Consider the following 25713-nt stretch of genomic DNA (forward strand, 5'->3'; position numbering starts at 1 on the left):
CCAAAGATATCCCCTGTAAAACATTCACGGTCAGGAATGGGCTCAATTAGCAAAGACTCTTGTTGACACAAGCTAACCAGGCAGCAGGAGCTGAGATGACAAAAGCCCCTTACACACGGGACCTCTTATTAAGACAAACTCCGAGCGCTTGACGTGTGCAGAACAAAAAGTCTTGGGTTCCTGTTTTCAGACCGGCCACCTGACCTGAACTGAAAATCGTGTCTCCCCTGATGGTGGAGACCAGAGTGCTCCCACTCGGTCACAGTTCAAGTCTCAAGCACCTAAAACAAGACCCAGAAAACTTTTGTTTCTGAGACCTTCATTTTGGGGTATTGTTTTCTGAGTCCCAACAGAGGTTTCTGTTGATATGTCCTCATCCATGTGCAGTCTCCTAATAGCCCATCAAAGGCAGTCTACATTTGTTACAGTAGTTTTGATCTGTCACACTTCTTTTTTTTCCTTTGGGATTTCCATCTTTCTGCTTGCCTTGCCCACCTGTTCTTACCTGCTGTCTCCTTTATCCATTTGAGCCCTTAGCATCTTATCCTAGTTCTTTTGAATTCCCTGTCTCATAATTCTAACATCCCTGTCATGCCTGGTTCTAAGGCTTGCTCTGTCTTGACATTGTGTTTTTGGCCTTTTGTATGCCTTGTAACTTTCTCGAGAACCAGCTGTGGTGTGCTGGGTGGAAGGCACTGTGGTGACTACATCTTCAGTGCTGTAGGGTGATGTGTGGGTAGGGGACGCCTTCCACAGGAGGCCTGGTAGTCTCAGTCTGTAGTGAGCCCGGGCCTGGACTGTGAAGCTCACAGGAGCTTCTCTTTTTTCCACCCCTCTTAGATGGGGCAGGATGGCTAGAGGAGGCAGGAGCTAGGTATTTCCCTTCCTCTAGGTATGTTCTGCTCTGACTAAACCCCAGCAAGTTGGACTCTGGTTAAACTGTCTTTCCTGAGGGCAGACCTTGTTAAGAAGAACAGAGTGCTCTGGTATTTTTCAAAATGGTTACTTTACTCCTACCCCTGCCAGAAACACAAAGGGATTTTTCTCTCATATTCACTATGAGGACCTGGTTGAGCTCTAGAAAGTATAACTCACAGAAGTGCAGGACCCCCTCACCCGCCAATGACTGGGACTCCCTGCAGTTTTTAACTCTCAGACTTGGTCACCCTGAGCATCCAGCAGTTCATCAGTTCCAGGGCAGTGTTTTCTGTCCTCGCCCTGGTTCCTGCAAAAGTTTCTGCTCCATACGTTGTGATCGCTTCTCTATTCATCTGTCTGTCTGTCTGTCCGATATGGCAGCAGTTATTTGCCTTGTGACCTTACTTAGGATCTAAGAAGAGTTGTTAATTGTTCTGTTTTTTTAGATTTTTTACTTGTCAGACCAGAGTGATAACTTCCAGGCTCTCACTTGCAGCATTTTTTTGTAATGCATATATCTTACTTGATGTTGTGTCTGTTTGTGCATTTTCTTACTGGGTTGTTTTATTATTCACTTTTGATAGTTATTTCTATGTTTTGGATATAAGTCCAGATATGCAATATACTTTGTTCTCCTAAGAGTATTTTTGAGAAACAGTTTGAAAATTTCTTATATAATCAAGTTTATCATTTTTTTCTTTTATGGTTCTTCCTATTGGTTTATATTCCTCCTATAAGTTTAATTGCTTTAGATTTTACATTTCTAGGTCCATTTTAGGTTAGTTTTTGTATAACGTATGAAATATGGATGAAAGTTATTTTCATTTTGTGTGTAGGAATCTGCGGCTGTTTGTTGAAAGGCTTCTCTCCACCAGCGCTGCCTTTGCACCTTTGTCAGAAGTCATTTGTCTGTGTGGGTCTGGGTTTATTTTTGGACTGTCTCTTCTGTGCCATCGATGCACTGGCCCGCTCTGACCCCAGTAGTGCACTGCTTGGCTTGTCGGCATAGCTTGCTTTATTGTGCTTCTCTTCATTGTGCTTTGCAGCTACCATGTTCTTTATAAATTGAAGATTTTTGGCAACCCTGCATCAAGCAAGTAATTGGCACCATTTTTCCAATAGCATGGTATTCACTTCATGTCTCTGTGTCACATTTTTGTAATTCTTACAGTATTTTAAGCGTTTTCATTATTATTAATGCTAATGGTGATCGGTAATCTTCGGTGTTTTGTACTACTGCCATTGTTTTGGTTTTGGGGCGCCAGGAGCCACGCCTTTTTTTTTTTGAGACTCACTGTCTCCCAGGCTGGAGTGCAGTGGCGCGATCTTGGCTCACTGCAAGCTCCGCCTCCCGGGTTCCCGCCATTCTCCTGCCTCAGCCTCCCGAGTAGCTGGGACCACAGGCGCCGCCACCACGCCCGGCTAATTTTTTGTATTTTTTTTTTTTTAGAGATGGGGTTTCACCATGTTAGCCAGGATGGTCTCGATATCCTGACCTCGTGATCCGCCTGTCTCGGCCTCCCAAAGTGCTGGGATTACAGGCTTGTGCGGAGCCACGCCTTTTGAGATGGCAAACTGAATCTATGAATGATGTGCGTGTCCCCACTGCTCCACTAACTGGCTGTTCCCTTGTCTCTCTCTCTCTTTGCTTGGGCCTTCCTGTTCCCTGAGACATGACGGTATTGAAATTAGGCGGTTAATAACCCTACATTCCCTCCTCTAAGGGTTCCAGTGAAAGGAAGAGTTTTACTTATCTCAATTTTAATCAAAAACTAGAAATGATTAAGCTAGTGAGCAAGGCATGTCAAAGGCTGAGATAGGCCGAAAACTAGGTCTCTGGAGCCAAACAGTTAGCCAAGCTGTAAATGCAAAGGAAAAGTCATTGAAGGAAATTAAGTGCCCCTCCAGTGAACCCAGAAATGATAAGAAAGCAAAACAGCCTTTTTGCTGAGGTGAAGAAACTTTGATCTGGATAGAAAAACCAGTCACAACATTCTCTTAAGCCAAAGCCTAATCCAGAGCAAGACCCTAACTCTCTTCAGTTCTGTGAAGGCTGAGAGGTGAGGAAGCTGCAGAAGAAAAGTGTGAAGCTCATAGAGGTTAGTTCATGAAGTTAAAGAAAAGAAGCCGTCTCCATAACGTAAAACGCAAGGTGAAACAGCAAGTATCCGGAAGATCTGGGTAAGATAATCGATGAAGATGACTACAGTGAACGACACATTTTCAATGGAGACAAAATAGCCTTATATTAGGAGGAGATGTCATCTAGGACTTTCATAGCTAAAGAGAAGAAGTTAATCCTGGTTTCAACATTAGAAACCGACTCTCTTGTTAGGGGCTAATGGAGCTGGTGACTTTAACTTGAGGCCAGTGCTCATTTACCGTTTACCATCCTGAAAATCCTTGGCCCCGTAAGAATTATGCTAGATTTGCTCTTCCTGTGTTCTGTAAGTGGAACAACAAAGCCTGGATGACAGGACATCTGTTTACATCATGGTTTAGTGAATATTTTAAGCTTACTGTTCAGACCTACTGCTCAGGAAAAAAAAAAAAAAAAAAAAGGTATTTTTTAGACTTTAATTTCTCATTGAAAATATACCTAGTCACCCAAGAGCTCTGACTGGTAGTTGTACAAGGAGACGAATGTTGATTTCATGTCTGCTAACACAACATCCGTTCTGTAGCCCATGGATCAAGGAGTCATTGTGATTTTCAAATTTTCTTATTTAAAAAATACATTTCATAAGGCTCTCGCTGCTATAGATGATGGTTCCTCTGATGGATTCTGGAAAGGAGTCACCATTCTAGATGCTGTTAAGAACATTTGTGGTTCATGAGGGAAGGTCAAAATGTCAACATTAACCAGAAACATTGATTCCAACCCTCATGGAGGACTTTGAGGGGTTCACAACTCCAGTGGAGAAAGTCACTGCAAATGTAGTAGAAATAGGAAGAGAATTGGAATCAGAAGTAGAGCCTGAAAATATGACTGAATTGCTGCAATCTCATGTACAGCTTGAATGTGTAAAACTTGTTTCTTATGGATGAGCAAAGAAAATGGTTTCTTGAGTTAGAATCTATTCCTGGTGAAGATGCTGTGAATATTGTTGAAATGACAACAAAGGATTTAGAATATTCCATAAACCTAGTTGATAAAGCAGCAGCAGGGTTTGAGAAGAGTGACTCTAATTTTTAAAGAAGTCCCACTGTTGATAAAATGGTATCAAACAGCATTACACGCTGCAGAGAAATCTTTGGTGAAAGTGCTGTTTTCTTAAGAAATTGCCACAGCCACCCAAGTTTTCAGCAACCTCTATCCTGAACAGTCAGCCCTCATCATCAAGGCAGGACCAGCAGAAAAGATTATTATTTGCTGAAGGCTCAGATGATCGTTAACATTTTCCAACAATAGATTATTTTTATTGGGACATAATCTCACTCCGTCGTTTAGGCTGGAGTGCAGTGGCACGATCACAGCTCATGGCAGCCTCTGCCTCCGGGGTTCAAGTGATTCTTGCGCCTCAGCCTCCCAAGTAGCTGGGACTACAGGCGTGTGCCACCATGCCCAGCTAATTTTTAAATTTTTATTAGAGATAGGGTTTTGCCATGTTAGCCAGGCTGGTCTTGAACTTCTGACCCCAAGTGTTCCACCTGCCTCAGCCTCCCAAAGTGCTGGAATTGCAGGCTGGAGCCAGCATGCCCAGCCGTCATTAGAGTATTTTTAAATGAAGGTATTGTAGTTTTTTTATTTTTTTTAAAAGGACATACTGCTATCTCACATTTAATATACAACAGTTTAGTGCACTCATAACTTTTATATTCACTGGGAAAACAGAATTTTGTGTGACTTGCTTGATTGCAGTGCTCTGGAACTGAACCCATGATATCTCTGAGGTATGCCTGTACAGGCATAATTCTTGAAATTAGGTAGTGATAGCCTCCCAACTTTATTTTTCAGAGTTACTTCTTAAATTCTAGTTCCTGTGCATTTCCATGCAAATTAGAATGAGGTTGTTAATATCTACAAAGTGCTGAGATTTCTGTTGGGGGTTCATTGAATCTCTAGATCAGCTGGAGAACGTTGACATCTGAACAATATCCATGAACAAGATATATCTCTTACTTGTTTAGATCTTCTTTAATTTCTCTGAGAAGTATTTTTTGGTTTTCAGTGTACTGGTCTTTTACATCTTTTATCCCGTTTATACGTATTTTTTATTTTTTGGTGCTATTGTAAGTGATTTTTAAAATTAGTATTTGCAGTTGTTGGTTACTAGTATATCAAAACATTAATTTTTATATACTGAGTCCAAACCCAGAAATTTTGTTATGCTCACTTACTAGTTTTAGGCACTTTTTTGTAGGTTACATTGGATTTTCTACATAGATGATTGGATTATTATAGAATAAAGACCGTTTTACTTTCTTTCCAATCTTGAGGCCTTTTATTTCTTTATCCTGCCCCGTTGTACTAGTAGGCCCTCCAATACAAAGGTGAACAGAAGTGGAAACAACGGACAAACATTTGGCTTGTCCCCGGTCTTGTGAGAGGCACTCAGTATTTCCCCATTAAGTGTAACGTTAGTGGTGGTTTTAGGTGTGTGCCCTTTATCACGTGGATGAGGCGCTCTTCTTTTCCTGGTTTGCTGAGAGATTTTTATGAGGAATGAATATTGTAATTTGTCATCTATGCAGATAGGCATATATTTGTTGTTTTTTAGTGTGTTAGGATGAATTGTATTAATTGTTTTTCAAATGTGATACCAACGTTCATGGTCTAAACCTCCGTAGATCGGGATACAGTGTATTTTGGATATACTATTAGATTCCATTTACCAAAACTTTGCTTAGAATTTTCACACCTGAGATCTTGGTTTCTAGTTTTCATATCAGTGTTTTTCATTCTATTTAAGTTTTTGGGAGAGGTTATGTATTATTTCTTCCTCATATGAGGAAACAAGTCATGTGGGCAGGAGTTTTCCTTTTTTTCTTCTTTCCTTTCTTTCTTTCTTACTAAACTTACTTTATTTAGTTACTTACAGAGTCTTGGTCTGCCACCCAGGTTGGAGTACAGTAGTATGATCATGGCTCACTCATTCCCAACCTCCTGGTCTCAGGCGATTCTCCCGCCTTAGCCTCCCAAGTAGCTGGGACTACAGTAGCACACCACAATGTTTGGCTAATTTTTGTATTTTCTGTAGAGACGGAGTTTCACCATGTTGCCCAGGCTGGTCTCTGTACTCCTGAGCTCAAGCGATCCGCTCACCTCAGCCTCTCCAAGTGCTGAGATTACAAGTGTGAGCCACTGCATCCCACCTGGGCAGGAGTTTTATTTGTGGGAAAGCTTTCAACTACAGTTTCTTTTTTCATAGTGCTACCCATTTATTTCTTCTCGAGGGAGCTTTGGTTTATGTATTTACAAAGATTTGGTCTATTTCATCTGAGTTGTGGGATTTGCGGCACAGAGTTGCTCATAATACTCTGTTATCACCTGTGAAATCTGTAGTCATGCTACATCACTCATCCCTGTTACTGGTCATTTGTGTCGTCTTTATAACCCCAATCGATCTGGGTAGAAGTTTGCTAGTTTTATTGACCTTATCAAAAAGTGTTTTCCGTTGGTCATGGTGGCTCACGCCTGTAATCCCAAGCACTTTGAGAGGCTGAGGCGGGCAGATCACCTGAGGTCAAGAGTTCGAGACCAGCCTGGCCAACATAGTGAAACCCCATCTCTACTAAAAATACAAAAATTAGCCAGGTGTGGTAGTGGGCGCCTGTGGTCCCAGCTACTTGGGAGGCTGAGGCAAGTTTACTGCTTGAACCCAGGAGATGAAGGTTGCAGTGAACCAGGATCGCACCATTGCACTCCAGCATGGGGGACAGAGGAAAACTGCATCTCAAAAAAAAAAAAAAAAGTTAGTGTTTTCATTTTATCGACTTTTCTCATTTATTTTACTCTTTCCTATTTCATTGTCTTTCTTCTGATGTTTGTAATGTACTCTCTTCTGATTTCTTTGGGTTTAATTTACCCTTTCTCCTGTGTCCTAAGGTAGAAGCAGAGCTCATTAATACAAGGCCTTTCTTATTTTCTGATACAGTCATTTAGTTTCACTATTTTCCCCATCAGTAGTGCTTAAGCAGAATCTCTGGAATTTAGATGCCTTGTTTCATTTTCAGTTACTTCCAAATACTTTATTTCTTTTTTCATTTTTTTTTCTTTGATTCATAGGTAATACAGAGGTATTTGATTTAGTTTACAAATATTTGGGGGTTTTCCAGGGATCTTGCTTTTATTAATTTCTGGTTTAATTTCATTATGGTCAAAGAACATACTTTGTATGACTTGAATTTCTTTAAATATATTGTCTTGTTTTATGGCTTCAAATATGGGCTGTCTTGTTAAATATTCCATTGGTCCTTGAGAAGAGTGTGTGTTTTGCTGTTGCTGTGGGGAACATTTTGTCAGTGTTAATGAGGTCAGGTTGAGTGACAGTGTTCAGGATTACTATGCGCTTCCTGATTTCTGCCTAATTGTTCTGTCAGCTATTGAAAGAAAGGTTCTATTAATTTATGCATTTGTCTGTTTATCCTTTTAGGGTTTTTTTTGTTTGTTTGGTTGGTTTTTTTTTTTGAGACGGAGTCTCGCTCTGTCGCCCAGGCTGGAGTGCAGTGGCCAGATCTCAGCTCACTGCAAGCTCTGCCTCCCGGGTTCACGCCATTCTCCTGCCTCAGCCTCCCAAGTAGCTGGGACTACGGGCGCCCGCCACCTCACCCAGCTAGTTTTTTTGTATTTTTTTTAGTAGAGACGGGGTTTCACTGTGTTAGCCAGGATGGTCTCGATCTCCTGACCTCGTGATCTGCCCGTCTCGGCCTCCCAAAGTGCTGGGATTATAGGCTTGAGCCACCGCGCCCGGCCTATCCTTTTAGTTTTTTATCAGTTTTTGCTTCATGTATTTGAAGACTTGTTAAGATTTTTGTGGCCTCTTGATTGATTGACCCCTGTCTTTATCTTTAGTAATAGTATTTGCTCTCAATTTACTTTGTCTCATGTTAATGTAATCACTCCAGGTTTCTTTTGACTAGCCTTAATATGGTATACCTTATATCCTTTTTACTTTAACCTATTTGTGTATTTAATAAAGTGCATTTGTTGTAGATAAGATAACATTTGGGTTTTGCTTTTTTGTCTTCTATTTAGAATGTTAACATTTAGTGTGGTAATTGCTTTGGTTCGGTTTAGGTCTCTCATCTTGCTGTTGGTTTTAGAATAGTTTTAGACTTACAGACAGATGGAGACGATTGAACACAGTTCCCATACACCTGGCACCCAGTTTTTCTTACTATTAACGTCTCACATTAATATGGTGCATTTGTCCCCATCACTGAACCAGTAGTGATACGTTGTAACCTGACGTCCTTTTTCTGTTTCAAGATCTCAGCTGAGAACCACATTATATTTAATTGTTATGTCTCCTTAGGCTCCTCTTGGCTATAACAGTCTCCCAGGCTTTCCTTGTTTGTGGTAATTTTGATATAATAGTTCTGAAGAGTACTAGTCAAGTGGTTTGTAGCATCCTTTTCTATTAGAATTGGATGTTTTCTCATTGTGATGCTGCAGTGTTAATGGGTTTGAGAGGTTAAAACACCATTTTCATCACGTATGTCAAGGTGCACACTGCCAGCGTGACATGTCACTGTTGGTGTGGATCTTGATCGCCTGGCTGTTTACTGGGTTTCTCACTGTGAAGTTACCCTTTCCCTCCCCATTTCTGTGTTGTACTGTTTGGAAGGAAGTCGCTGCGTACGGCCCACACTCAAGGAATTGGGGATTTACAGTCCCCCTCTATGAGGACACGAATCTTCGTAAATTATTTAAAATTCTTATGTATGGGAGATTTGTCTCTTCTCCTTTATTTACTTATTCAACTATTTATAGCAGTGTGGATTCAGGAATGTTTGTTTTATCCTTTTCGTTATAATCTAATACTGCTTCATTTTGTTGCTCAAATTGTTCTAGCTTTGGCCATCAGGAGTTCTGGTTGGCTCCTTTTGACATGCCCCATCAACGTAGGGCTTTTCGTGGTTATTTTGTTTGGTTTTGGTTTTCTCTCCTTGCTTCAGTCTTAGAATCAGCCATTTCTCCAAGGAGCGCTGGGTCCTTCATTGGAGAGTGATATCAGAAACCGAGATTGAGTGCTAGGCGTGTTCTGTTTTTTGACTCATCCGTTCTTCGTTCCTCTTTCCCTCTTTTTCTGTTTTCTTGTGGAGTAGCCTTCTTTGTTTTGCTGTTTTAGTGATTTCTTTGCGTCTTGTTCCACTGCTTTCGGCTAACCCAGTCTACCTGTGAAGCAGCTGCGTGCTGCTGCACGTAGAGCACAGCATCAGGGCAGTCTGCCGCCATTGCTCTCGTGGCCTGGATGCTTTGGTCATCATGCATTTTGCGGTTACTTATAAACTGACAATATATTGTTTTTATTTTTATTTAAAAGTCAGTTATTTTTAAAAGAGATTTAAATTATAACAAGCAAAAAAGCACACCTCTTTGTCCATGTGGTGGTGGTTTCCGGTGCTCTCTGTTCACGTGTGTAGATTGCTCTGGGTCCAGCGCTCTCTGTTCACGTGTGTAGATTGCTCTGGGTTGGGGGCGGACTGTGCCAGGGTCTGATGCTACACTGGAGCTGAGCTGCTCGATGTTGTCCGCAGCTGACTGATCAGCTGACTGATCCTCGGAGCTCGTCGTGCTTCTCATTTTCTGTTTGATTTTGGGAAGTTTCTGTTACTGTGTCTTCAGGTTCCCAAGTCTGCTCTAATGCCTAACCTGTTGTTAATCTCATCAGGTATTTTTAATATCAGACATGGGAGTTTTCATTTCTATAAGTTTTTTCTCTTTTCTTTCTTATTTTTGTAACTTTTATGTCCTTACCTGACTTTGTGAACATATGGAATACAGTTATGGTAACTTTTACCATCCTTCTCAGTTAATTTTACCATCTGTGTCAGGTCTGGACGACGTCTGTGGGTGGATATTTCTCACTGTCACAGGTCACACCATCCTGCTGCTTTCTTTGCGTGCGTGGTCATTTTTGGTTAAATTGAGTTTTACTTTATTCAGGGCTTAGTATTTTTGTATTTCTTTAAGTATTTGATATTTGTTCTGAGATGCAGCCAAGTTTCTTGGAAACAGTGTGATCCTTTCATATCTTGTTTTTAAAATGTGTTAGGTGTGAGTGGAACCGTGTGGTGTGGGACCTGTTTCCTATCACCAAGGCAGGGCTCCGGGAATCACAAGATTTTCTGGGCGGGGGGACGGTTAACCATTTCAGGCCCTGCACGTGAATGACATATATTGTTACACTTCTGATCCTCTCAGGTGGTTCTTCCATGAGCCTTGGGTAGTTTCATCACATCTGTGCTTTGCAAAGAACCTGGCCGACAATGTGCTGGGGCCTGGGCCCTGCGGTTCTCTGGAGCTCCTCCTGCCGTCTGGCCTATGCACTCAGCCTCCCCATCTCCTGCATTCTCTTTTTCTCTTTCACGCAGCCATACACTGGGTTCCCACCTGACTTCCCACTCCCTGGGCACAGCCTGGGACTTCCCTCAGGGCAGTGGGCTGGACCTGTGGGGGTTACTTTAATGTCTCATGTCAAGCCGGGCATGATGACTCACGCCTGGAATCCCGGCACTTTGGGAGGCCAAGGCGGGCGGATCACAAGGTCAGGAGTTCGAGACCAGCCTAACCAACATGGTGAAACCCCGTCTCTACTAAAAATAAAAAATAAAAAATTAGCCGTACCTGGTGGTGTGTGCCTGTAATCCCAGCTACTCAGGACGCTGAGGTGAGAATCACTTGAACCCAGGAGGTGGAGGTTGCGGTGAGCCAAGGTTGCAGGACTGCGCTACTGTTCTTCAGCCTGGGTGACAGAGCAAGACTCTCTCAAAAAAAAAAAAAAGAAAAAGAAAAAAGGTCTCATGTCACGTAGGAATCCATGTCCTTTGTTGCCCTATGTCCCACATCTAGAAAACGATCATTTCATCTATCTTATTTGGTTTCTTGGTGGTTTTTTTTTTTTTTTTTGAGACGGAGTCTCGCTCTGTCGCCCAGGCTGGAGTGCAGTGGCCGGATCTCAGCTCACTGCAAGCTCCGCCTCCCGGGTTCACGCCATTCTCCGGCCTCAGCCTCCCGAGTAGCTGGGACTACAGACGCCCGCCACCTCGCCCGGCTAGTTTTTTGTATTTCTTAATAGAGACGGGGTTTCACCATGTTAGCCAGGATGGTCTCGATCTCCTGACCTCGTGATCCGCCCGTCTCGGCCTCCCAAAGTGCTGGGATTACAGGCTTGAGCCACCGCGCCCGGCTTCTTGGTGGTTTTAAAGGGAAAGTTAACCTAGCTCCTGTGACTCCATCTTGCCTGGAGGCAGATGGCCTGTGTCTTCCCAGCACCATGTGCCCAACCTCCAGTCTCCCCGAGAGCCCGCTTCACTTGTCATTGTCTTTGCTCCTCAGTCTCCTCTGGCTGCAGTGCCAGGCGTTTCTTGCATGGTTGGGTCACTCCCCATCTTTCTAAGGTGGTATTATCTCTCATCTTAGATGAAGCCACCCCGGGGCAGCCCATCTTCCACTGTAGAACACTTCAGCTGTCTGCTTGCTGTCCCATCTCCTTGCTTCCATTCCCTCTTGAGTCCAGTCCAGGTCTCCTTGCTTCCCTTTCCTCTGGAGTCCAGTCCAGGTCTCTTTGCTTCCCTTCCCTCTGGAGTCCAGTCCAGATCTTCTTGCTTCCCTTCCCTCTTGAGTCCGGTCCAGGTCTCCTTGCTTCCCTTCCCTCTGGAGTCCAGTCCAGATCTTCTTGCTTCCCTTCCCTCTGGAGTCCGGTCCAGATCTTCTTGCTTCCCTTCCCTCTTGAGTCCGGTCCAGATCTTCTTGCTTCCATTCCCTCTGGAGTCCAGTCCAGATCTTCTTGCTTCCATTCCCTCTGGAGTCCAGTCCAGGTAGACAGCTGTCCTAAGCGGCATTTGTCCAGCTCTTTAATGACCCTGGTGCAGCCAGATTTAGTAGTTAGTTCCAACTTCTTAACTTACCTGGCTCTACTGTGTCATGTTGTAGTGGGTGATTATCTTGGCTCCTAACTTCACAGTATCCTAATGGTCTTCCCACCTTGCTGGCTGTTAACCTGTGTCCTTTGGCCCTCATGCACTTGCCTCCTGCTGAAGGTGGGAGTGTCCCAGGTTCAGTCCTGGGCTGTTTTTCTTCCTTCCCTTGTGGCTTCGGCACCACCTATCGCTTGGAGAGTCCTCCCTAGTGCCCTGTCCTCAATGATTGCATTAACTTCCGGCTGGTGCCTGCACAGTCTGTCTACACCATGGAACCAGAGATCTTTTCAAAATGTCAGCCTTGAATTGGTTTTCTATGACGTTTACTCTAACATCCTCTAACGTCCTCCTTGATCTCACACACACATCAGCCTCTGTGACCTCATTTCTTACTGTGTCTGTCACCCCTCTTCTCAGCTGTGCTGGCCTCCTACTGCTGAACTCTACCCCTTGAGAGGCCCCATCTTGGGACACCTGTGCTTGAGGCTCCCCACTTAGAACACACTTCCCACCTTCCTGCGTGCCCCACCCCTCCTCTATCAGATCGCATGGCACTTCCCGTCTGGACGGCACCAGGCCTTGCTGCCCCTCATCCTGGGTGGTTTCCTCAGTGTCAGTTTCTCTCTGACATGATGTATATAGTTACTGGTTAACTGTCTGTTATCTGCCTCTCCCACGAGAGTGTTGGCTTCACGAGAGCACAGGCTTTGCCTTATTCAGGCTGAATTCACAGAGCCTGCCATAGTGCCTGGCACATAGAAATATTTAGTAAACACCTATCAAACATGGAGAGTGGAGTGTGAATTTAGATGAGTGACCTGGAGACACTTTAGTCTAGATGGACAGTGGCATCAGGTTGTGTTTTCAATTTTCAGTTTTCAGTCTCATTGAGTCCCATGGTTTGGTTTTGTGTTATGGTTGCTTTAGCAGTTTTGTTTTCTTTTTGCTGATGGGGGTGGATTTTTACTAAGCTCATTGTATAACACCATACAAACTCCCTGTCCCTCTTATTTGTCCTGAACCCTCCACTTTGTCTTTGTTTTTTCATGGTCTTTAACTTTGACTTTTAAGATACAAGTGTCTCTTGTGTTAGCATGGCTCATGTATGATTGTACCATGCTAATTTGTATAGGAATGTAGAAAAAACTTAGTTCTTAGCATTTCAGTGCCTGTTGTCTCAACATTATTAAAATACCTGTTTATGCAGTGTCCAGAGTCCAGCTCTGTCTTATAGAGCTTCAGATTCACGGCCCTGTGCTGCCTGTGACCACACACACCATGCCCTCTGGCATCTTCTCAGAAATTTCTTCCAGGATTTAGATCCAGCTTTTGTTTCTCTTGAAGATCTGGTTTATTTATCATTCTCTTATAGGAATTTGTAACACGGCAATTCTCACTTGTTCCTTCTACTCTGGAAGTTGAAAGGCAAATTGAAGCCTCTGTTGTAGAAACTGTCTAGTGTTGTAGAGCCTGTCTGTTTATGATCTCCAGCCTTGGTTGTTTGCCAGTTATCTTTGTCGTTGTTGTTTTAATTTTTTCCTCTATATTTTATTATTGTTTAGTGTTTGTGTTTGTGTAGGTTACTTGAAAATTCTTTTTGCAGTGAGACAAGGCATTAGCTAAACTTACACTTGTCATTTCTGGTAGAAAAAGCCCGTGCTAAACTCTGCTCATGAGACTTAGATTACTTTTCTAAATTGTGCTGTTTTTGTTTTGGGGGATAAAGGAATACATTTTTTTGCATGATTTACTTTTTTGATAGGTAAAGTAGCATTTTTCATACTCAATATACAGTTATGTAGTTGTGTCAGAATGTAAGTTGAAAGCACTAGAACTGCTGTACTGAATTATCTGCTTCCTAAATTTTAAGCCATTTTTCCTAAGTTGATTATTACTTTTCTGTAGGAGGAAATGAGTCTCAACCAGAAAGCCAGGAAGACCCCCGGGAAGTACTTAAAAAAACATTGGAATTCTGCTTATCTAGGTAAGGCTGGTGGTGTTTTTTTCTAATGCCTGATATTTCTAGTCTCGTGCAAATAGTTAAATTATATACAAATGGGGTATTTTATGAAGGAATATCTACTCATATCCATATATATGAATATTAAGACGTGGAATATTGAGTAATAACAATCTTTTGACGTTTGAGAATGGAATGGAACCTTCATGTCAGTGGTCCCCCGTGGTGTTGGTGGTCACTGTCTGGAGTGCCGTCTGAAGGGCCTGGCCCGCCCTGTGCTGCTGAATCAGACTCTTCACACCGAAGTTTGAGAACAAATGTGCCATGTTGTTTCTGAAAACACACCAAACACTGAGATAGCAAGTTGTTTTATTTATATAACACTCATTTTTAATCATTTTTTTTCCCCCTGAATAATACCTTTTTCTCAGTAAAACCTTCAAAGTTCCAATGGCAGAACTGGACATAAAGGAAGGTGGGATTGGGTTTGATGTAATTTCTCTGAGTATGGCAACAACCGATTGGCCGTGTGTAAGGTTTTCTGTCGATGGTGATTTTCCAGGTGTTTTCTCTGGAGCCCTGAGGATTCCACACAGGTGTCTGCTAGGGGCTCCTTGAAGCCTGTGGCTGTATGAGGCGGAGGTGTGAGGGGCTCTGCTGGCCTCCTCCCCATGCCCATGCTGCTCCACGTTTGGAGTCTGAGCATACCGCACCATGACACAGCAGACGCAAGAGGTGCTGGGGCACCAGTGGAGCACCCTAGGGGGCACAGGTGTGAGCCCTCTGCCACTCACCCCCTTCTGTAGCCCCACGGGGCCAAAATCAGCTACAACTGGAAGGTGGCCAAGATGAGGGTGGAGCAGGGCCTCCTCCTGCATGGCCTCCGTTCGATCGGCAGTCATGGGCCTTCACCGAGGGACACTGAGCAGAGGCCCCAGGAACCCAGCACTGTTTTCAGTTTTGAAATGTTTCTTAGGACCTTGTTTACTACATTGTACGATGCCTTGAGAATTCACAGGAAACATTGATCTTTGACTAAAACACCAGAAAATAGCTCATCATGGCCCAAACTGCTGATGATTTGTGGCTCACCTTTGGATTTTGTGGGTAAAGTTACTGTTTCCTTTTTAATTCTGGCTGCCAGGAAGCCAGGGCTGGATATAGGCTCTCTAGTGAGTGTTCCAGAGTCTACAGGAGGAATTTTGTGAATGACGTTATCCTGGCCTTTTTATGTTTTCCTTTCTTGTTCATTCAGCTGGATTTCTTTACTTTAAATTTTTTTTTTTTTTTTTTTTTGAGACGGAGTTTCACTCTTGTCACCCAGGCTGGAGTGCAATGGTGCGATCTCAGCTCACTGTAACCTCCACCTCTTGGGTTCAAGCGATTCTCCTGCCTGAGCCTCCCAAGTAGCTGGAATTACAGGTGCCTGCCACCATGCTTGGCTAATTTTTGTATTTTTGGTAGAGACAGGGTTTCACCATGTTGGTCAGGCTGGTCTTAAACTTCTGAGCCCGGGTGATCTGCCTACCTTGGCCCCCCAAAGTGCTGGGATTCCAGGCATGAGCCACCGTGCCCAGCGTAACAAAATTGTATGTATTTTTAATAAACTCCTCAAATACTTCTTAGGGCAAAAATGACAGCTACAAATAATTACATCTTATTTTAAAATAACCATCTTCTCATGAATTTTGATTGTAGAAAGTGCAGTATACTTTTACTTTTGCACTCCCTGCCTCTTCAAGACTGAGATTTTGAAAAAATTTAACTGAGGCTGGAGAGACAGCAAATAACAGATGGGTCCTGGGCTCCGATTTAACTCCAAAGCAATACCATGCCACACTCATGCCTCTTGTGAAACTGGAATTGCAGTAGGTGAAACTTCTTTTTAAAGAAATATTGATTAAAGGAGATTGTTTTCTTTCAACAGGGAGAACCTTGCTAGTGACATGTATCTTATATCACAGATGGACAGTGACCAGTATGTGCCAATCACAACGGTGGCTAACCTCGACCACATCAAGAAGCTCAGCACTGATGTGGACTTGATTGTGGAAGTGCTAAGATGTAAGTAAATGACAATTTTAAATTAATAATGCTTGTCCTTAGAGTATTTGTCTTCTCAGTGTGAACCTTTAAATCTATAGCCATTAAACATTAAGGTCCTTGATGGCAAGTCAGATTGTTCTCTTGCCTCCATTGCTTTCTGCTCAGGTCCAGTAATTCTGGACTAGCGCCTGATAGTCCTGGGAATGCCAGTTGGATCCATTATGAAACCTCAAACAAGTTTTGGGCCATATGAAGTAGAAAATAATCTTTTTAATGGGAATTTTAAAGATAGCTCTTTCATTCATGAAAAACAAAATAAAAATAACATTTATAGTTAAAGTAAAATACATTTTAATTACAGCTTTGCCACTAAAGGTGTTTCTTTCAAATTGCAACTTCCTGTTTATGTTTTGATGAAATAATTATTGCAGTTTTTCTTAAAATTATGTTGTGGGCCAGGTGTGGGCCACCTATATTCCCAGCACTTTTGGAGGTCGAAGTGGGAGGATCACAAGGTCAGGAGATTGAGACTGTCTTGGCCAACATGGTGAAATCCCATCTCCAGTAAAATACAAAAAATTAGCTGGGCGTGGCGGTGCGTGCTTGTAATCCCAGGTACTTGAGAGGCTGAGGCAGGGAAATCGCTTGAACCCGGGAGGTGGAGGTTGCCGTGAACTGAGATCGCACCATTGCAGTCCAGCCTGGCGATAGAGCTAGACTCCATCTCAAAAACAAAAACAAAAACAAAACTTATGTTGTGAGTGAAGTTGTTTCTTTGAAATTTGGCAACATCAAACAGTGTTTAAGCATTAAGTGTTGACGATGCCCCCTACATAGTTTTGAGTGATTGGTCATTGCTAAGCCTGACTTAAAGTCTCCTTTAAGTCCACTGCCTCTACTCACATAGAAGGGTTTCCACATTGTCCCTGGCTTAACTGCACTGGCGACAGTTCATGCAGGTGTTTTTGTTCTTGTGTGGATTTGACTTTACAGTAGTATAAAAAGGTAAGCATCTTACCTTAGAGCTTAGTTGGATTTTCTTTTCACAAATACAAGTTCTCTATTTCTCTGTTTTTAGACAGATATCGTGGGTTATTAAATTATTGGAGACAGTGAAGAAACTGGCAAACATGATTACCATTGACTGTGAGTTCTGAGAGTGGCACTGCCATCTCCCAGAATGGCGCCGTGCTCCCTGGTGTCACCATGCAGAACAGAAGCTGTTGTCTGTGCCAGCTGAATTGGGCCCCATCTTTGAAAGGCCAGCAGCATTCTTGTCCCTGTTTATACTCTGAAGTCTTTTTGGTTATGATTAGGAGTTCCAGGTTTAGTTATTCCTTTTAGGACAGACCTTGCAAATGCTGCTGCCCCACTGGGATGATTTCTCAGTTGATTGTTACTGGCAAGAAGTGGTTTCCACCGACCATGAGGATATTAAATTGCTCTGTGTGGTTACTCAACAGAGCCCACCTGCCCATAGGCGATCCAGGGCAGCCTCGTCACCTATTTTGTCCCATCTCCTCCTGCCTTCTTTATGACTTACCTTTTATCCATTTGCACTCAGCTCTTTAGTTTCTCATTTTGTCTTTTTTTCACTCGATTTTTGGACAGAGATGTACATGCCTTTGTAAGAACCTGTGTGATAAGAATATTGTTAGCAAGTTATTGCATTAGTTGTAGTTCTTAAGAGGATGAACATGTCATAAATAGGTCCACAGGATTAAAGTTCTCATCTTACTTTGTTTTTTTGTTTTGTTTTGTTTTTTATTTAAATTGAATGAATGAATGAATGAATTTATTTTTGAGATGGAATCTCACTCTGTCGCCAAGGCTGGAGTGCAGTGGTGCCATCTCAGCTCACCGCAACCTCTGCCTCCTGTGTTGAAGCAGTTCTCCTACCTCGGCCTCCCAAGTAGCTGGGCATTACAAGCATGCACCACCACGCCCAGCTAATTTTTTGTATTTTTAGTAGAGACGAGGTTTTACCACGTTGGCAGGGCTGGTCTCAAACTCCTGACCTCAAGTGATCTGCCCGCCTTAGTCTCCTGAAGTCCTGAGATTACAGGTGTGAGCCACCATGCCTGGCTTCATCTTATGTTTAAATCTTGTGCCCAAAATACCTAGCAGAGACTCAGACACACAGCAGATACTTGATGAATATTTAATTTTATCTTTTTAAAAATTTAACTCAAGATCGTTTGAATGATTTTACTTTGAATACTGCAGCTCTTGTGTTAAGTTGTGTAAGTTACATTTCTAGATTATTTTTAATGTCATAATAAACATACAGTGCATGTCCTAGTATGTCTGATTCAAGTGCTGTTTTTACCCTTAATATAACTGAAACTGCTAGTTAAAAAGACATGCTAAAATATTTGTCACCAGAATAAATACTTTGTGTTATATTCACACAGTGAGTACCAGAGCTGTTACAGTGAGCTAGGCCTACATATTCCAACAAGAATAAATTTTAAAATTATAATGTTTATAAAAGCATATTTCCAAATTTGTGCAAGGTGATACCATGTATATAAAGCTTGGGGGTGTGTAAAGCTGAAGCGCAGGGATTTTTGTGGGTTCAGATGAGCATGGAGATGGTGGGAAAGCATGAATGGGATTGAAGCTCATCATTCAGTGTCACGTCATGGGGGCAGGTGAGTTGGGTGAGGCGTGACGTGCAGAGGGTGACACCCCTGCCTGTATGGAAGTAGAATTTACATACCATAAATTATGCGTTCTAAGTGTACATTTGGTAAGTTTTAACATATTTATACACCCATGAAACTACCACAATCATGATACCAAACACAGCCATCACAGCCACCCCCGCCAAGCTTCCTCTACCCCTCCCCAGGCAACCACTGATTTGCTTCCTGTCACTACAGATTAGTGTGCAGTTTTACAAATTTGATGTAAATGGAGTCGATTATGCAATATCACTTTCCTTTGGTCTGGCATAACTGTTTTGTTGTTGACTGGATTAGTAGGTGATTGCTTCTTTTTGCTGGGAAGTATTCTTTCAAATGGATATTCCCAGTTGGTTCATGCACCTACCAGTTAAAGACATTTAGGTTATTGCCAGGTTTTGACCACTACAAATTGCTGTGGACACTTGTGTAAAAGTCTCTGCGTGACCGTGTGCTTCCCTGTCTCTCGGGTAAATAGCCAGAAGTGGAATGTCTGGATTGTGTTGTCAGGTGTATGATTAACTGCGAAACCGCCCACCTGGTTTCCAAAGTGGTTGGACCATTTTACGGTTGGCCACTACGGCAGGGATGAGAGCTCCAGTTTCCCCATATCCTTCTGACACTTGGTATGCAATCAGGTTAATTTTATGTTTTCTAATAACTATATAGTGGTATCTTGTTGAGGTTTTAACTTCTATTTCTCTAATGATTAATGAAATTGAACATTTTTTAAATGTGCTTATTTGCCTTCTTTTTTCTTCTTTGCAGTAGTGTCTATTTAGATGTCCCACACATACTTTATTAGTTTTATTAACAATTGAGTCCTTTCTTTAGAAGTATACTTTATTTATTTCTTTTTTAGACGGAGTCTTGCTCTATCGCCCAGGCTGGAGTGCAGTGGCGTGATCTCGACTCACTGCAAGCTCTGCCTCCCAGGTTCACGCCATTCTGCTGCCTCAGCCTCCCGAGTAGCTGGGACTACAGGCACCCGCCACCTCGCCCGGCTAATTTTTTGTATTTTTAGTAGAGACGGGGTTTCACCGTGTTAGCCAGGATGGTCTCGATCTCCTGACCTCGTGATCCGCCCGCCTTGGCCTCCCAAAGTGCTGGAATTACAGGCGTGAGCCACCGCGCCCGGCCAGTACACTTTATTTTTTAGAACAGTTTTAGATTCACAGCAAAATTGTGAGCAAAGTACAGAGATCTCCCATTATATCCCCTGCACACATGCATGGCCTCTTCCCATATGAACATTCCCCAGTAGAGGAACATTTGTTATAATTGATGAAACCTACACGGACACATCATTATCACCTGCAGTCCACAGTTTACATAAGGGTTCACTTGATATTGTATATTCTGTGGGTTCAGACAACTGTATAGTGACATGTATCTACCATTACAGTGTCATATAGGGTAATTTTGCTGACCTAAACATTCTCTGAGCCATGTGAACTTTAAAGCAGTTTTTTCAATTCTGTGAAGAAAGTCATCGGTAGCTTGATGGGGATGGCATTGAATCTATAAATTACCTTGGGCAGTATGGCCATTTTCATGGTATTGATTCTTCCTATCCATGAGCATGGAATGTTCTTCCATTTGTTTGTGTCCTCTTTTATTTCATTGATCAGTGGTTTGTAGTTCTCTCTCACATCCCTTGTAAGTTGGATTCCTAGGTATTTTATTCTCTTTGAAGCAGTTGTGAATGGGAGTTCACTCATGATTTGGCTCTCTGTCTGTTATTGGTGTATAAGAATGCTTGTGATTTTTGCACATTGATTTTGTATCCTGAGACTTTGCTGAAGTTGCTTATCAGCTTAAGGAGATTTTGGGCTGAGACGACGGGATTTTCTAAATATACAATCATGTCATCTGCAAACAACCCTAAGCCAAAAGAACAAAGCTGGAGGCATCATACTACCTGAAGTCAAACTATATTACCTATATTACAAGACTACAGTAATCAAAACAGCATGGTACTGGTACCAAAACAGAGATACAGACCAATGAAACAGAACACAGCCCTCAGAAATAATACCACACATCTACAACCATCTGATCTTTGGCAAACCTGACAAAAACAAGAAATGGGAAAAGGATTCCCTGTTTAATAAATGGTGCTGGGAAAACTGGCCAGCCATATGTAGAAAGCTGAAACTGGATCCCTTCCTTACACCTTATACAAAAATTAATTCAAGATGGATTAAAGACTTAAATGTTAGACCTAAAACCGTAAAAACCCTAGAAGAAGACCTAGGCAGTACCATTCAGGACATAGGCATGGGCAAGGACTTCATGTCTAAAACACCAAAAGCAATGGCAACAAAAGCCAAAATTGACAAATGGGTTCTAATTAAACTAAAGAGCTTCTGCATAGAAAAAAAAAAAAACAAAAACTACTGTCAGATTGAACAGGCAACCTACAGAATGGGAGAAAATTTCTGCAATCTACTCATCTGACAAAGGGCTAATACCCAGAATCTACAAAGAACTTAAACAAATTTACAAGTAAAAAACCAACCCCATCAGAAAGTGGGCAAAGGATATGAAGAGACACTTCTCAAAAGACATTTATGCAGCCAACAGACACATGAAAAAATGCTCATCATCACTGGCCATCAGAGAAATGCAAATCAAAACCACAATGAGACACCATCTCACACCAGTTAGAATGGCGATCATTAAAAAGTCAGGAAACAGCAGGTGCTGGAGAGGATGTGGAGAAATAGGAACATTTTTACACTGTTGGTGGGACTGTAAACTAGTTCAACCATATTGTGGAAGACAGTGTGGCAATTCCTCAAGGATCTAGAACTAGAAATACCATTTGACCCAGCCATCCCATTACTGGGTATATACCCAAAGGATTATAAATCATGCTGCTATAAAGACACATGCACACGTCTGTTTATTGCGGCACTATTGAAATAGCAAAGACTTGGAACCAACCCAAATGTCCATCATTGATAGACTGGATTAAGAAAATGTGGCACATATACACCATGGAATACTATGCAGCCTTAAAAAAGGATGAGTTTATGTCCTTTGTAGGGACATGGATGCAGCTGGAAACCATCATTCTCAGCAAACTATCACAAGGACAGAAAACCAAACACTGCATGTTCTCACTCATAGGTGGGAATTGAACAATGAGAACACTTGGACACAGGAAGGGGAACATGACACCAAGGCCTGTTGTGGGGTGGGGGGAGGTGGGAGGGTTAGCATTAGGAGATCTACCTAATGTAAATGATGAATTAGCGGGTGCACCCATTAACTCATCATGGCACCTGTATACATATGTACCAACCAATATGGCACATGTATACATATGTAACATGGCACATGTATACATATATAACAAACCTGTACCTTGTACACATGTACCCTAGAACTTAAAGTATAATAAAAAAAATTAAACATCCTCTGAGCTCCACCCGTTCATCCCTGCCTCCCCCAATCACTGGAAGCCACTGATCTTTTTACTGCCTCTGTAGTTTTGCCTTTTCCAGAATGTCCTAGGGTTGGAATCCTGTGGGATGTAGCCTTTTCAGATTGGCTTCTTTCACTTAGCAATATATGTTGAAGGTTCCTCCATGTCTTTTCATGGCTTGATAGGTCATTTCTTTTTAGTGTTGAATAATAGTTCATCGTCTGGATGTCCCACAGAGTCTTTATCCATCTACCCACTGAAGGACGTCTTGATTACTTCCAGGTTTTGGCAGTTGTGAATAAAGTTGCTATAAACATCTGTGTACAGATTTCGCATGGGCGTAAGTTTTTAGCTCCTTTGGATAAATACGGAGGAGCACAATTGCCAGATCATATGCTACGAATATGATTTGTTTTGTAAGAAACCATCAAACTGTCTCCCAATGTGGATGAACCACTTTGCATTCCCGTCGGGAGTGAATGGGAGTTCCTGTTGCTCCACATCCTCGGCAGCATTTGTTGGTGTCATTGTTGTTTATTTTTGCCGTGCTAATAGGTATGCAGTGACATCTCGTTGATGTCTTAATTTGCATTCTCTGTGACATATGATGTGAAGCGTTTTGCCATATGTAGATTCACCCTCTGTAAATCTTTTGTGAAGTGTCTGTCCAGGTCTTCTGCCCATTTTTTAATCTTGTTCATTTTCTTGTTGAGTTTTTAAGTTTTTTGTGCATTTTGATGTTAACAATCCTTTGTCAGATGTGTCTTTTGCAACTATTTTCCATCAGTCAATGGCTTCTCATCTTGTTGACATTGCCTTTCACAAAGCAGAAGTTTTAAATGTTAATGAAGTTTTTTCGGATCTTGTCTTTAGTGTGGTGTCTAAGAAGTTATTGTCAGACCCAAGGTCTTCTAGATTTTCTCCTATGTTTTCTAGGACTTAAGGTTTTGCATTTTACACTTAGGTCCATGATCCATTTGGGGTTAATTTTTGTGAATGGTGGTGCCAGGTCTGCACCTAGATGAACGTTCTGCCTGTGGATGCTGAGTGGTTTAGCAGCGCTTGTTGAAAAGATGCTTCTTTGCCTCACAGTCACATTGTCAATGATGTATGTGTGTACACTGAAATATGTAGTACAGGTATTCTGGATACAAGTCCTTATCACGTGATTTACAAATATGCTCTCTCAGTGTACAGCTGGTGTTTTTGTTCTACCAGTGTCTTTTGAGAAGCAGAAGTAGAAATTTTTTTATAGTCCAATTTGTTAATTTTTTCCTGTTACGGATCTTGCTTTTGGTGTTGTACCTAAGAAATCTTTGCTTGGTCCAAGGTTCTAATAGTTTTCCTTTTATTACTTTTATGTTTTACATTTGAACATTCGAGTCTGTGATCTTTTTTGTGCTGATGTTTGCACATGGTGTGGGGTATGCATCCTGTGTGTATCTGTTGCAGCACCCCACATGTCTGGGCTCTTGTTGTATTGACTGCCCGTGCACATGGGTGTTGATCTCTGGAATGTGTGTTTTATTCCCTTGATTATTTGTCTGATTTGATGCTGACACTACAGTGTCTTAATCACTGTAATGTTATAGTAAGTCTTAAAGTAGGTATGGAACCTCCAGCTTTGTTGTGGCCCTTCTAAATGTTTTGCATTTGTATATGAATTTTAGAATCATCATTACAATTTTTCAAAAAGTCCTGTTGGTGTTTTTATTGGGATTGCAGTGATTCTGTAAATTCACTCGAGAAGAATTTACCCGTTTTACCAATGTTAAGTTTTGCAACCCACAGGCACAGACTATATCTTTATGTAGGTCTTTAAAATGTTCGCTTGGCAGTGTTTTGCAGTTTTCAGCATATGAGTCTTTGATGATCTTTTGTCAGATTAAAATACAAAAAATTAAATTACAGTCATGCCCCAGTTACCTTTCTTGTAGAGTGAGCTTTCATGGCTTGTGTCTTTTTTCTTTTTTTTTTTTTTGAGACGGAGTCTCGCTCTGTCGCCCAGGCTGGAGGGCAGTGGCCGGATCTCAGCTCACTGCAAGCTCCGCCTCCCGGGTTTATGCCATTCTCCTGCCTCAGCCTCCCGAGTAGCTGGGACTACAGGCGCCGCCACCTCACCTGGCTAGTTTTTTGTATTTTTAGTGGAGACGGGGTTTCACCGTGTTAGCCAGGATGTTCTCGAACTCCTGACCTCGTGATCCGCCCATCTCGGCCTCCCAAAGTGCTGGGATTACAGGCTTGAGCCACCGCGCCCGGCATGTCTTTTAAGGAATGTTTCTGTTTCACGTAATTTATTAGCGTGAACTTTTTCATAATATTCCATTGTTACCTTTTTCCTGTTGATGGAACCTGTAATGATGTTGCCACTTTCATCTTGATGCTGGTAATTTGTATCTTTGCGACAGTGGGCACCTCTGAGCCCTAATTGTCATCATTACTTGCTGTAACTGGAATCTGTGCATTGCATAGTTTCATAGATGTGACACCAAAACACAATTTATGTAAAAACTGGCAAAATCTGAATTAGGTCTATTACCGCAGTCACATGAGCGTCCTAATGTAAACAATGCATGACTGTTAGGTAAGAGATGATCATCAGGGAGCCAGGGAAGGGCACACAGAAACAAGTTATAAGACAAGATTATTTCACTTTAGGTACTTGTGGAAAGGAGAAAGCCATTAACCCTGTATTTTTGTCTGCTTTTAGTGCTTGAGCTGTTTAGAACCTTTGTTTCATAGTGTTACATACATCATGGCTCTTGCAGGATTTTAAATGTCCGTGTTCCTTAGTTTTGAAAACTAACATGTGAGATTGGTTTAAAACCTTTGGATTGTGTTAGACTAGCAAAAGTTTTGACAGTTTGCCCATTATTTGTAAGTTTCTTTAGCGTATTTAGTAATACAGTAATAGAATGTAACACATTCCACTGGCATATCACATTTTAATATTTTTGTTTTACCATTGATTTTTCTTCTCTTTATAGCTTTACCTTTAGTCCAAGTGGATGAAAAGGGAGAGAAAGTAAGGCCAAATCAGAATCGCTGCATAGTAATATTGCGTGAAATACCTGAATCTACCCCTGTGGAAGTAAGTACTTTCTCCTCTGAAGGTTACTTGGACATTTTCCCAAAGGTCTTTGTTGGTTTTGATTTTTTTTTACTTTTGTGTGTTTTTTTGGGCTGTATGTTTTTTAGACTGAATACTTACATTAACACTGTTTTCCCAGGGTGTATACACACTGAGTTACAGAGTAGGAGGCAATGATTCCCAAACCTTTTGATCCCAGGACTCCTTATAATAAGATAGTGAAGGTTTATTCGTTTCTATATTTAGAAATTAGAAATAACACATTTAAATATTTATTTAAAAATAAGATTAGTAAACCCACAAATCAAGAAAAAAGCACTTTTGTGATAAATAACTTTTCAAAACAAGTATTTTTATGTCAAAGGGGCACCATGAATAACTCCCTGAGCCACCAGAGTGGCCTGGTCCGAGCCAGCACAGCCACTCTCAGAGAGCCGGTAACCTGGTCCGAGCCAGCACAGCCACTCTCAGAGAGCCGGTAACCTGGTCC

The 25713-nt window shown here is 41.9% G+C and overlaps 1 protein-coding gene across 1 annotated transcript in view; it reads left to right on the forward strand.

Annotated features, from left to right (window-relative positions):
- Positions 1 to 25707, forward strand: part of LOC116269516 (la-related protein 4B-like) — a 98875-nt gene extending 73168 nt beyond the window's left edge. Inside the window, exons 6-8 of the mRNA XM_031652569.1 lie at positions 13912 to 13990; positions 15894 to 16030; positions 25120 to 25707. Coding sequence (XP_031508429.1) covers positions 13912 to 13990; positions 15894 to 16030; positions 25120 to 25400 — 497 coding nt within the window. The 3' untranslated portion in view covers positions 25401 to 25707. The remainder of the gene's footprint in view (positions 1 to 13911; positions 13991 to 15893; positions 16031 to 25119) is intronic.
- The last annotated feature ends 6 nt before the right edge of the window (positions 25708 to 25713 follow it).

Source organism: Papio anubis, chromosome 11 (assembly GCF_008728515.1).
Source record: "Papio anubis isolate 15944 chromosome 11, Panubis1.0, whole genome shotgun sequence".
NCBI classification, from domain to species: domain Eukaryota; kingdom Metazoa; phylum Chordata; class Mammalia; order Primates; family Cercopithecidae; genus Papio; species Papio anubis.